Genomic DNA, 14,502 nt, shown 5'->3' with positions numbered 1-14,502 from the left:
ATGAAGTTAGCAACGTTACTTCAACGACGCATGTTTAGGAAAAATCGTCACTCGCACCCTTAGCAATGTCCAAATTTTAGTGACATACTCTTATGTTGAAAAACCAACTCCTTGAAAGTGATTTGAAAATTGAGAAATAATCATTTTTTCCTGGTATTTGGTTACGTTAACGTTACTAACTTCAGCCTCATGCGCCAATCGAGTGGCTGAAAGATCGCATGAGCGTGCTTAAGATGCGCTTCGACGCATTGCGTGCACGTGCGACACTGAATTCCTACAATTTAGGCCTACCATTAAGCAAATTCGATGAAACTGTTTCCCTCGATCGTCGCTTTTCGCAGAAATGCACTTCGGGCGAATCTCGATGTAATAGCGACGATCAGAGCTTTTTTTATCTTCCATGTAACCCCCGGTAATTCCAACATAAGCTTCCAGTTTAATAACCGTCATTCGCCGAATTCAGGTTAACAGAAAATGAACCCAAAACTGTGTACCGGATAAGCAAATCACGAATACGAACTTCACTTAGCTTTCGATTCTTTTGCCCTCAACTCCGATGTAAAATAAATTTGTCCTAATCATACCAAGTACACCGAAGCTGCTAATTCTTATTCGCAACTATTGACAGTAAAATTGGTTCGTTTTTTTTTTTGTTTTTTTTTTTTTTTTTATAGAAAAAAGATCATTAATAATCCGTTAAATAATACGAAATGTGGAAATTCCTCGAAAATTATGCCGGATAAACGAAACTCACTAAAAGTCAACCCTCGAGTGACAGGTCGAATAACGATCGTTGTTCATCGAATTTCCGGCTTGTTTCGCGCCTCCTGCACTCCGCAGCATGCATTCTGCATCTCGCTCGCACCTGCACCATAATATTTTGTGTGGGTGTGATCACGTGGCGTTGGAGATTGTCTGGCAGCGAAGCCCTGGAGAAGAAGGACGATTTCTAGGATCGGTACGTTCGTAAGGAATTGAAAGTGGACCGGATCAAGATTTGTCCGACGAAACTTTATCCGATTTCTCATAAATTTTCGCAAGCTTCGAGCTTCACGACTCGAGGGAACGATCGTCCCGACTACGATTGAACCGTTGTAAATTGGTCCGATCATTCGGGGGTCCGAAGGTGAGTCACGTGCGTGCGCATTGGCCGGGGGTGGTATACATACATACCTATGCATGGTGAAACTACGCGTGCTCGCGGTGCATAACCAAGTCACTCTGACTCACCTGCAAATTGGGTGATCCTCTGAAGGAGAACTGTGACATGTTGTGTCGGCCGACTATGGGCCGTAAGTAGTGAAACTCCGCTAGGCTAGCGTCATTCTTTTTTCACTTCGCGGTCGTCATTGCACAGTCCACTGATTATAGATATATGAGTATTAATCACACTTCACACACTGCGGTAACCAACCCCCCGTTTTTCCACCTTGTATACGTAATAATAAGAACGTTGCACCTTTGTTTTCTGTATACGTATATATATATATAAATATATGTATAGGTATGTACGTGTAAGTACGTAGACTCTTTGACGAATTGACGAAAATGCACAAGGTTGCGACGCACCTCTCGGATTGATCCAAAAAACGGACACTGTCAATACGTCATCGTGTATCTGCGGTCGGCCAAGTTTCGCCGCTCGTACAATTTGTCAACATTCACATCCGAACCGTGATCGGCGACGATAAAATTCTCAAAAACTGTGTCATCGTGTCAAACATTGAAGTTCACTGTACAAACTGCACTGCGTCGATCACTGTACGAACTCGGATAAAAGCATCCGTCCCTTCGCTAGGCGTTGCGTGTAACAAACGCACGGTGGCACTTGATTAGAAAAACGAAAACCAAAAAACAGTGAAAAAAAAATAAACAAAGAAACAACGAGAAACCGATCTTTTTATCTCCACCCTAATCGACGACCGCTCGCAGCAGTGGAAACGGCACTGACGTGCAGACCAGCTGTTGGGGCCGGGCGGCTGGCTGCTGCTCCAAGCGTGGTTCGTTGCCGGGGATAAACTGGCCGGAGGCGATGATTCGTGGAGCGCGTAAGTCGGGTGGCACTTTTAACGCGAGTCCCGAGTCGAATTGGTGTTGAGCAGGGCGGCGGGCACCGATGTGCTTGCACCGGTGGCTGAGGTGCGAGCCGCGATGGATGGCTGGGTGGCTAGCGCTCTCCTCTCTCTCTCTTTCTCTCTCCCTCTCCCTCTCTCTCTCGCTCTCTTTCTCTCCGTCGCAGAGAGCCTAGCGGTGGCACGGCTGCTGAGCGTCCCGTGCGTCCCGTGCGTCCCGTGCGTCCCGTGCTACCGCCACGCGTGTCGCCGGACTCGGGACAAGATAGGCAGGTAGTGCGGTGTAGCGTAACTCCGGAGCACCGGGTGACGTTCGACGTAAGGTTACGGCGAGGCGGTGGAACCTGCAGGAGCGAGCGGCGAGCGAGCTTCTTGCCCACCTTTCAGCTCTCTCCTCTCTCTCCTCTTTCTCGTTCTCGTCCCCACAGTGCGCGGCGGTGGTGTCACGGTGGTAGTGGCCAGGTCGCGCTGTCGGAGGGCAGTTGTCGCCGTGGTTCTTTTCTTCCTCAAAAGGGGGCGATTTTTCCCCACCCCCGACGAAGCGAGCGAGAGAATCCGATAAAGCGAGAGCGCGAAACGGCCGCTCGGCCTTTCCCTCCTCCTCGTCCGGTAGGAGGGGCCTCAGCGTTTCGCCCCCGGTGGTGGGGGGTCGGTGCCACCTCCGCTGTCCCGAGCGATATATCCCGTCCCTCGACGCGGCGTGCAGGAGTAGATGGGTCGTCGGGTGGCGAGCAGGTAGCCTCGAGCCGACGGTGCGACTCCGACTCGTCAGCCTCCGACGGTTAGCGCTGGCTAACGTGCGGCGGTGAAATATGGACGAGGGTCGCCAAGCCACCCCACCCGCCCCACCCCACCCGATCCTCCTCTTCTTATCGTCGGACGAACCTCGCGCGGTCTCGGGAACTGACGCGAAGCTCAGCGAGCGAGCGGCAGCTTCGACGGCGAGGTGCTGTTGTTGTTGCTGCTGCTGCTGCTGCTGCTGCTGCTGCCGGTGATGCAGCTGGTGCCGCGCTGAGTCGAGCCGATCTTCTTCCCTCTTCGTTCAGTTTCGTTTTGAGCGAGGCGGCGGTGGGGATGCAGTTGTCGGTTCGGGACGCGCGACGAATGGTGGGGGAAAAACTACACGACAATTTTAGTTCGACGTATAGCCGAGCCGAGTTTCAACCTCGGCGGCGCTGCTTCCTTGCCGCCTCTGACTTCTTGCCGGTAGTTTGTACACCGTCGGTGTCCCCCCGCTTCATCCTCCACCGCCACCCGCCCCCGCCCCTACCTCCTCCTACTTCTCGCCGACAAACGCGACACCTCCCACCTACGACGAACCTCTCGCCTCTCGGACACGACCGCACACTCCGACAAATCCTTTCCCCTCTCGCCCCCGCCGCGTTTCTCGATCCCCCGCGCCTCCGACACTTGACTACCCACGACCCACTCACCCCACCCTCCCACCTTCGAGCAAAACGTATGATTGCCGCCGACGGTGCGTGTGCTCTCGCAGCTCCTGCAGTGACGACGAAAATGACGACGAGGCGCACGAACCACTAATTTATTTTAGCTGCGTTCGCGGTGGTTTATCGCAACTTTTCTCTATGTTATTCCTCTGTTTTCGCTGAGGGAAGAAATTAATTACTTTCCACAATGTTTGAACCTACTAGTTATAAGTTCGTCGGTGATTCCCGAAGTTAAAGACCGGCGAAAGCAAATGTGCGTTTGTCAAAAATAAATCCTTGTAGACGCTCGCGTGTACCGGAAGCGGCGTGCTTGGATGTGCAGTATGTACGAATAGCGATCCCGGGATGGGTGCGAATGCGACAAAGACTTCGGAGTCACTAAATAACACGCGGGGTCGCAGTTAGGCGGCAAGCGGTGGGCGAGCCCTGGTGGTGCGGGTCCGCGGGTGTCGGGAGAGGCGGCGATTCGAGAACGTTTGTACAGAGAGAGAAACGCGGATCCAGTGGCAAAAGCGACGGAGACACCGACGGCGGGTAGGTAGGAAGGTGAGAGGTATAAGGTAGGTACGGTAGCGCAGAAGTCGACACTTTCAACAACGCCGTGAAAAAGTGTTGCGCAGTTCTTTCGCTATCGTGCCCAGGTTCGCGTTCGCTTGTCCGACGAGCGATCAACGTTTCCGCGGGGGCGGTAAGGGGAATTTGCCCGACGGTGGGGTTGAAAAACAGTCGGGCTGCGAAACGTAAGCGCTATTTTTCTCCTTCCGATGGGTCGCGGAGCTGGTCTGGCGGTGGAGGGAGAGAAGCGGCGGGAAGATCTCTCGCCTGCACCCCCTGATGTGTGATATCCTCTCCCCCCCCGCCGCCCCCCCCCCCCCTCACTCCCTTTCCTTAGCGATTTATCGTTGTTATTATTATTTCCTTTTCTTTCACCTAGCAGCGGCGCGTATGGTTGAAGGGAGAAAGGGGAACGGGGGGGGGGAGGGGAGAGAGGGGATGACAAACGAACCGACGAACTCGGGACCGAACGGATAAATAATCGGGGTTCCCTTTTCTCCTCCCTTCCCCCCCTTCCTCGAACTGTGATTCTTTCGCGGTCCCCCCTCCTCTCCGTTCGTAGGTTCGGTTTTCAGCGTTTTTTCCCCTCCGTGGGCGCGGACAAAGTTTGCCTCGCCCCGCCCCCTCGCGCCCCTCCCCCCGCACCCTTGACGATGAGGAGTAACTCTCCCTCCTCCGAGCCGCCGTTCGGTCGCGCGATTCCCTTTCGAGGGACGTGCTTACACTCCCGCGTATATACGCTGCCGGATGGCGAGACACGAATACACACGGATGGATCCTTGCTAGGAGGCGAGGAACTCGAGACGGAACTCACCGAGATGTGAAACATCGGTGTCCCGTTTGTTAACACCAACCCGTTACATACACACGCTTATACCCCGCTCGTGTTAAACTCCAACCTCGGTACCAACTCGACGCTCGTGTTACGACGGTGTATCGTATCCACCAAGCCTCGTTCGCGTATGCTACGTGTAGCTACACGGGGCCCCCGCTATGTACCATGTGTATAACTCCCGACGGTGCGATGATAGCTACACCGTATCGCTATACGTCTATACCCGAGTATCATACATATGGCGGTGAGTACTTGTGGCTTGCCGAAAACCATAGACGAGGTACATGCCGATATACCGAATCTGCATAACGATCAGTTGCAATTTCTCACAGGTTTGTACAGCGATATGATATACTCTGTGTACTGTACCTGCAATTCGACCAAAATAACGACTATACACGTTTATTTACAAGGTACGCTTTTCTAGCAATTATTGTATAGAATATCGGTGTACGTACTGAGAAAAAATTCTACCACCACCCCCGGCGACCACGAAGCTCTGCGAAGTATATACCTACCAACCATTAAAAAAATATTCCCGATATTCCGAATCTCTTATAGCTCGAAGTACGACGCATCGTCATCTGAGAAACAATGACTAATCGTATAGATGTGACGAGAATCAACCAGTCGGGGGAGTAAGTCACTCCCATGGCCACAGCACGCGCTGGAATAAAGAGTCTCGCAGGTGGCAGCACGGGTCGACATAGTTGATCGTTAAAACCTCGTTGGCACCGTCGCGTCGACGGGTGGGGATGGGCGGTGGGTTGGCACCAGTGGTGGGGGCACGTTGGTTTGGTGGGGGTGTCGTTGGACCTTCGTCGACCGAGGGGGGTCAGGGGAAGCGGAGTCTCATTGTCAGGTTGTGTGCGCCACTGCTCCTCTGACTTTGAATACACATGCGTGTGACGGCGATTCGACAGGTCAGCCGGAGTGAGACGTTTTTAATAATTCGGAGGAGCGACCGAGAAGAGGTGCTTTCGTTACTGTTCACGAAGAGGTTCGAGGTGCTTTCGACAGAGTGCGCTACCGACCGTCACCGTCAGCACGATTGCGCACCATTTTTTAAACATTTTTTTGTTTTATGCAAATGCCTTCCCAATTCCGAGTCTTCTTGGGTCCACTTTGGAGTATTCGTTCGATTGAACATCGCTCAACGGAGTTTACCGAATACCAGTGAGAAAGTAGGTTCATGTTAGAGACTGTGTGGATATCTGGTATTATTTTTGGGAAGAATCGTTTGATGAAAGCTGTTGAAAAGATTGTGTGAGAATCCAGAGTTTGTTTGAACTTCCGTCACTTTCAGCCGCGCTTCGCGCCACACTGAGTCTGCGCCTGCGACTGCGCTTTTGTTTCTTTTCAACCCTCTCACACATTCGCCAACTCGCGCACCTTACACGTCGGAAGTAGGTATTACTAAACGCACACGTACAGCCGAGAGTAGGGCAAGTTCGACTGCCAACTAGTGCAGGCATCTGCACTTCAACAAGGTTCATGATCACGGTTTATCGCTCGTGTTTTCACGTACGTTACGTCGAACGTCGCGGTTTCTTAATTATTCTTCATCTTGAAGTCATTCTTCCGCACGGCTGGTGGTACAAAATCTGTTATCGTTCTAGCTGCAAATACGAAGTCACCTCGATTGCTGAAAAACTTCAGTGTTTTTCATCGTTGTACCAAATGAGTAAAACCCGTAATTCGTAACTGGTATGAGTTGATAAGCCTAATAATAACAATCTAGACTTTTATTATATTGCCGTTACTGAATAAGACAGTAACTATTTCAATCCCTGTAAACAATTATTCAGGATTTTCCTCAACTTTCTTTCCGCTTGAAAAAGCTCATTCCGCAAGAAAGCATTTTTCGACTCCTCCAAAGCGAAGGTACATGCACCGATATCAGCTAGCTTCGATACTCATCTTCGACGCATTGTTCTTCCCCTGAGTGCCCGCAGTCATGACGTTAGCGATATAACCGGGGCGGCTCATAAATCAACTCTCCCATGTTAGAAACGAAGTGGGCCAAGAAAGGGGTTGGTTTATACGGAGTGAAGTGGACGGAGGAGGTGCGTGTAAGGCACGAAGTTAAGGCGTAAGGTAAAGGGGTAAACTTGAGTGATTAATCTCGGCGGATTGATAGGGGATGGGGAAGTCGCGGCTCCACCCGGCTGGTTATATGCTTCCATAAATTACACCCAAGTATATATTAAGACCCTCGGGGTAATTAATATAATTAATACACCCCGCATGTAACTCGGCACCACCGAGCGTGTATCAAGTTGTTGTCGCCACGTTTACACCGCCGGATTTTCGCCGCTGGTATGTCTACGTATCCCTAATTTACCCGCCTGGCGTACACCAATCACGGTACCTCGGCTGATATGACAAGAGTTGGAAATACAGCTAGCGCCGACGGATCGTCAGGGAAGAATCATTGGCGAACTATTTATTTTCTCCCGATTTCCCGTCGCGATGTAGGTACGCGTTAGGAGAGTGAAAAGGTGTGCTTGCTCACCAATCCAAACTATCCGTAGCTACGCCTCTGTCCAAATTAAATATGTACTCAGATCGGTTCGATACGCATGCCGAACCTGTCCTATTATCTTCAAAGCGCCAAGCCGCGGTTCGATAAGAGGTTCGAACAGAACAGCTCAATCAGGTTGTTACTATCGTCGTCTATTATTACGAGATATGTTGGGAGAGCGAGTCGCTCGTGTCGATTTGACACTGATTGTTGCTCAACGATCCGGCCCCTGATTACTCGCCAATTTAATAACGCACAGACTTTTCCAAGATGCTGATCTGGACTGCATCTACTACGCATATTGAAACCGAATCTCATCCGTTATTATACTTCTCAGATTTATCGTATCTATTCACCTCCCCTTCCACAGCTGCTCTTTCACCTTCGAGTCAGCGCTCGATACACAAATCACTCGATACATTGGCGTCCTTGGTGCGCCGATAAGACTCATTGAAATCTAAAGATACCATCGAGTCGCGCCGATGGTCACACCACCACTTGACTCAACCGTTGCTACTTTTTTTTTTCTTTTTTTTGGTCTCTTATCATTCCTGAAATAGAAGTATAGTAAACCAGTTTAGATTTTCGCGTATCATTTTGTAACCTTGGTGTTGAATGGATGAAAAGATTTTTTGTACCTACCCGAAAGGGCAATCGGCTAATTTCCGAAGTTCATCTATATATATTTAGGAGGGTGCAAAAACACTCTGCTGATGGACACACTATCGATAACTATTCACACTGAGAACCATGAAGCGCGTCCTTGATGATTTGACGGATAAACGGGCATCATGAGGGATAAGGTACCTTGTGTTAGTAAGACAAGTAAACGACGAGTTGTGACGAACAGCCGAAACATCTCGGTAACAAATATCTTGAAGCAACGGGACGCGGCAACATGAAAGATCGAATTCAGCGTCTCGTGGTCGTCGAAAGGAAGTGTCCGATCCGGTGCTGGCGGTATATCGCACTAGAAAAAGGCGATCGAGCCCCGCTTCGGCGTTCATTAATTAACCGAAGCGTGAGATTTCCATCCCTTCACTCCGGCCGGCTCCCCGAGAATCTCGCCCCTTCTTCCCCGCTCCGTTTGATCTGAAGAGACGCCGACGCCGACTGACGAGATGCGAGTTGACGAGGCCGCGTCCCTGCGCCGAACCGACGACGCCGACTGGATGCGCCATTCGCCCTAAAACTCAATAACGCGTCCAAGAGTCTTTCGCTGCCCGATCGATTCATAGATCGAGAACGTTCGTTACGCGCGGCGATTTTGCTCAAAGCCAAAATCGATAAAGGGGTAATCCGAGCGATCCAGCCTCGCGACTAGCGCCGCCATCTTGACCTCGCTTCGCATGTTCCCCGGATATCTATATTTATGTACAGGACCCAGAGCTGCACGTTCGTATTTGATGATCGCCTTATCGCGCCGACTGATATAATATACTTACACCTCAAAACCCGGGCGAAGCTTTTTTTATTGCTTATACCACTGAACGCGTAGATGCTTACATTCACCAATGTAGGTACACGTCGAGTCGTCTCGGTGGCGAGATCGGCGGTGCCCTCTGTCTAAGATCTGTGAATACGTTTGGACCCAATGGTTTCCATCGCAGGTTATCGCTTCCAACGAATAAATACCCCCCTCCCTTCCGTCTTGCCGAGAAAACGAATCACCCGCTGTTTCATTCTCGGACTAAATCACTGCTCATCACCGCAGATTCGATCCTTTCATCGTGCCAATTCACTGCACCCCTTGGTAAGTATTCCCGATATCTGACATAGGTTCTGAAAGTGACTTTACTCGGGGTGAAAGGGCTCCCGGTAACCGAGTTACCCCGCGCAGAGGGTAGAGCGTACGTATTTATACCAGAACAGTGCAGGCATCGATCACAGACGGAGAACGAATTACCCCGGTCCGCTGGTTTTAGAAACTTTTCGTGGTAGTATGAGCCGGTTACGTGCAAAGGTACAATTAACATTAACGCAAGGCAGGCGCGCGGTATCACTAACGTACGTACACCATGCCCCTGGGAACGGAGCGGCTGATAGCGATAATTACTCGGACTGCAAGGACGGAACGTACGCGAGTTCTGAAAAGGAAAAGGAATTGAAAAATTTTATGCGTTACTTGAAACATTGTCAATAGTCAAATAGTCAACAAAAGTTAACAGAGCACCCAGAAGCTTGGTCTACGAAATTTTTCCCCAAACGATCTGTCCGTTATCAATCGGTTGTATACATAAACCAGATTGTACTCCCAACTACAACGTGTATCGCACGACATTTGTTCCGATCTTTAGATTGATTTCCACGAAACTTATCCGTACGTGCGTGCGCGATATGTACGTATATAATTGATTCAACGTCGCAAGGTTGAAACGGATCTACCGACCATTATCACTTCATTTGGAATTGAAGCACAATCTCGTCCCATTTTTGATATCTTTAAATAGGATTGATGTGAAATTGCAAAGAAGAGCACTTGTTCGTGCTCAAACTGCGACATATTGAGGTGGAGGCGAATCATCAAATATAAGGGTTGAAGATCACGTCTTTGGAAACCTTTCCAAAGGTCATTCTCCTCCAGATGTGGAAATTTGTGGATATAACTGATCGTGCGACAATGATTGGATACTCTGATGGCGTCGCCACAGACTACAGAGTCGTATTATGGACGGCAATCGATTCCCAAAAAACTAAGTTTCGAGCTCTCTGTGGGGACATAGTTTACAGAAATTACACCATCATATTAAGTACCATTTCCTCAGTTTGGTAGTAATAAAATGGTAACCTAGTTTTCTTCAATGGTTCCACCCTTACTCCGAATGGATTAGTAATCGTTGTCAGCGTTGGTACAGGATCCATCACGCAATCCTACAGTTACAGAAAATGCCTACGTGCCACCATTCCCTGATTCTATTCTATAATCGGTTTGTATTTTATAAGCCACTAGTTACATCATTTGGCACCAGGGTGTGAATCAGGACCGAACTGTATTCACTGATGCCGCTAATTATAGTAAACAATAAAAATATTTTTCACAGACTGTCTAACGACCTACAACAAACATTCTGTAAAATGTCATCGACATAAAATAACTTGAAACTATATAATGCCATCCAACATTTGTCAATCCGGAACCATCATACCTACTTTCCAACTACCCCCATCTTCCATAAATATCTTGTTTCATCAATCGGCGTACTCACGACTATAGAATAGCGTGTGTGCCGAGCAATCGTGAGCGGTTTCACTGTCTGTCACATCGGTAAATCCGTATAACGCGACCCCTAAAGCAGCAAGAATCCTCCATCACAGTCCGCAGTTCCACTCTGCGGTGAGTATAAGCGAAGCACCACACGTAGAGGGTACCGTGACTTAGGCGCGAGCAAGAAGAAGAAGAAGAAGAAGAATAAGGAGGAGGAGGATGAGGAGGAGTGGCGTGGTCCCCGTTGACGAGGATGGCCGCGGCGTGATTACGCCGTACGCGTCACCTACCCTCGCCACCCTCGCCTTGGCCGATCGGACGCGTTCCAGTCTTCGGCCTTTTTCTCACCTGGCCCGAGTACCGGGGGGCCAATCGGGCCGTTCGAGATCCGAGCCACGGCCAATCCCCGCTGATGAATCCCTGGGTCCAGTCCAGAGCACAACCTCCTTTCTCTCGGGAGCCTCATTAGATGGCGAGCCCTCCTCCCCTGGCCTCATTCGGCGCTCTAAAGTCCTCCTCCCTCGATCTTATTACCTTCTTCTTATACCGTGCGGTACGCAGTGTCGCCTGGTGCATGGTCTACGGAGAACCGCAAGGTCCGCCTCTTTCCGATACCTAGTCATGTTTCATTATTTCCCTGGAATCATTAAACGCCTCGAGCCACCTCCCACCTCCACCCCCCGCTGCACCAACACTTCTCGAAACAAAGTATCTGCTTCCTCGCCTGAGCTTTCCGTGGCCAACCGATGTACACGGGTATTTGTGAGTTCCCGCCTTCCCCCCCTTCCGATGGATCCTCCGTCTCCCTCCGAGAGCCTCGCTCGCTCCTTTTAATTCAACTCTCGACGGCAGTCCTGTGCTGCCCCCCTGAAGCCAGCGGATCAAACCGTAAACCGCAACAATTTTCATGCCGCGTTCAAATGCCGAGCATCTTTTATCCGACGTCGAATCTTTTTTATCTGCAATAATATAATTACGACTTAGGGTTGGTTACGGCGGGTTAGGTACGGAAGCTCGTCAAGAGGGTTGCAGGTCAGAATACCGTCCAACTATCTGAAGTTTTGTCTTCTTCGCCTCGAATTTCAACTTCGATAAACACCCGCCGAAAGCTCAAACCCTCGATCTTGTATACGAGAAAAGCTCCGGCTCGTGTCTGGCATATTTTACCGACTGTCACGCGTGTAAGAAAATTAATATACACACAATTCCGTGATTTGTCAGTGAATATCATACATACATACATATATACATATACACGCAACAATCGGGATTGACACGAGGGAGGATATTGTCAGGCGCTAAGTGCGACGGGCTGCTCCTTGCGAGGCAGGATCTCCAATTACTCGTTATTGTCCGACGGCGCGGGCGGATCCGCTGGCGCTTCTCTCCACGTGTCTGGCTATATACGCAGGCACAACTACTTCGCGCTAATTGGAAGATTGTCAGCTCTGGGGCACACCAAGCCTGTCACCGTAAGTGAATTCCCTCGGGACAATCCAACCTGTGGCTCTCGTCTCTCTCGCTCACCACCCCCTCCCCCTCCCTTCAACCCAGTCGCACCTCGATGCATTTATTCAGAGGATATGCATATATTCCACAGTGTCGCTATTATAATTGTAATAAAACGATGTGAAACTCTCAAAGTTCCAACTGCATCTTATCCCTTCTTATCGAGTTCCATCCGCACTCGAAAATCGTAAGTCTATCGCTCGGAGATCTTGTCGCTTGTAGCCCGGGCACCTGTTTATCACCGACAAAGAAAATACGCGAAGGGTAAAAAAAAAAAACAAACAAACAGAAAAACTAATCCATTAACGAACAATCGTTGTCGTTATTACCGTGACACGATGAGAATCAGATAAAATAATTACGTGCTGAATCTCACGGTAAGATGTAGAAAATTCGGTAGATTAGAACTTTAAAGCGAAAAATGAACAAAAAAAAAAAAAAACACAAACGTCGATGGTACAATGTATGCGATACGTAATACCGAGGGCTGTTTCGAAACTTGGATTTCACGATAGATTTTCGTCAAGGATTCAGCCCGATTGCACATCGCGAGTCAAATTTACTGATTTATACAGGATAACGATTTATCGCAAGTCTGAGATTAAAATCGAGGCTTTACCAAACGATGCATGACCGTCGGGCGAACGGAGCGTCGCATAGTTATAACTCAAAACTCGCGCACCGTAAATATATATACCGGTATAATAATAATCCGGAATAATCGCGGTACCGTATGATAATTAGCGTCCAAGTGTTTATTTTCGAATAAACGACTACACGAGTTTTGTACCGAAAAGAAATATGGCATCGCGTCCAGCGTCGCCAACTCGTACTTTATGCCTTACGCGCCTCCGCAGCTCCGTATAGTAATTAAGAATTATTGGACGGAACGCGTCGCGACGCCGAGAGACCTGAACGGTGTACATCACGCGAATTTACCCACACATAACTGACTTTACTGCTTGGAATCGGACACGGACACCGTAGTGATTCGGTTTTAATATTATTCCGATGCAGATTGCGTCGCACTGGCCGAGAAACGCGTAACTCGAGTACCGGCTATCCTGCAGACATTTCGATGTATCGCTCGACGCGTTTTCACTGGTAATTTTGAGCCGCTCGCCTCCCTGAAACAGAGCGAAAAGTAGTCTATATTACTGAAAAAAATTATTTACCCAAGTTATGATTATACTTATAGGTACAATTGCTGGGTGATATACGCGAGAGTAGGCAAAAATTTACTAAACCTTGTGCACTGAATCCAAACTAGAATAATATGAATTATAAACATAGACTTTACGCTGAGAAATAATAATCCATTAGATATAACGCAGTTATTTATACTGGAATCTACATCGTATCACTATGAAAACCGAAAAAATTCTATTTTTTTAAAAAAGGAGCGTGAAACTGGATAAAAGGGTATACGATCACCTAGAATAAGTAAAACTATAGCTATTAAAGTATTCAATAGCCTGGTTAACGAACTTAAAACTTTGATTGTTGCTAAAGACATTATTAAAATAAAAAAGATTTACCAAAGGTATAACGTTTTATTTATTAGCTTCAGCAATAAATTTAATAAATGTTGTACTCATGAAATTTTATCTAGTGTTGAATAGTATTAAGTAGTATGATAAGTGTGTTATTAGTTTTTAAATTCAATGTAAGATATCATGGCAGTTTATGTACAGTTTATAGATAATAATGTTACCTTTATAGGATTTTACCTGTTGTAGTTTCAACATTTTTAAATTACTGGTATCAATAAATTGCAAAAAAAAAAAAAATTACAAATATGTTAATACCAGTCTAATTTTGGATAAAACTTTACGTCTATTTACGTAAGAAAACAAATTATCGTTACTAGTCTACGAATACACAATTATACTATTGTAAATCATTGTAAGTTGCTTTCAAGAGTTTGAAAACCCCGACTAGTACCACTAGATTCTCTCTTTTTCCTCATACGTGATAACCGAACTTAAAACCTTAAGTTATCGACAGTTCACAGGCAGCAAGGGAGGAGATATTGCCAGTGAAATGATTACGAATACTGTAAAATGATTTTAACTTCTATTTTAGAATAAACTGTAGAAAAACTAATTAATAAACTATATCAGCGAAGGAACATATTATTGAGAAAACGATTTCCTTAGATCCAACAGTTCCCTTTTCTAGTGTTTAGTCATATGTTGAATAGATGACTAGCTAACGAGATTAAATCTTCAAACTTTCGTCTCGCAGTTTTTGTCGAATGTCATATTTCCAGGTAAATCCGTGAACCCAGTTTTGAAATTGGCTCTGTCTTGACCTAATGGTTTTAGAATAACTTCAATCATGATATTCTTCCG

The 14,502-nt window shown here is 47.8% G+C and overlaps 1 protein-coding gene across 1 annotated transcript in view; it reads right to left on the bottom strand.

Moving 5' to 3' along the window:
* The window catches only part of LOC107219343 (iroquois-class homeodomain protein IRX-6), a 58,875-nt gene extending 55,996 nt beyond the window's left edge, over window positions 1-2,879 (bottom strand). The window contains exon 1 of the mRNA XM_046731374.1: window positions 1,231-2,879. Coding sequence (XP_046587330.1) covers window positions 1,231-1,269 — 39 coding nt within the window. The 5' untranslated portion in view covers window positions 1,270-2,879. The remainder of the gene's footprint in view (window positions 1-1,230) is intronic.
* Window positions 2,880-14,502: the final 11,623 nt, after the last annotated feature.

The sequence above is a fragment of the Neodiprion lecontei genome, chromosome 2 (genome assembly GCF_021901455.1).
Source record: "Neodiprion lecontei isolate iyNeoLeco1 chromosome 2, iyNeoLeco1.1, whole genome shotgun sequence".
In the NCBI taxonomy this organism is placed as follows: Eukaryota; Metazoa; Arthropoda; class Insecta; order Hymenoptera; family Diprionidae; genus Neodiprion; species Neodiprion lecontei.
Note: the sequence above shows the minus strand (reverse complement) of the source record. Positions and strands in the feature narration are given on the sequence as shown.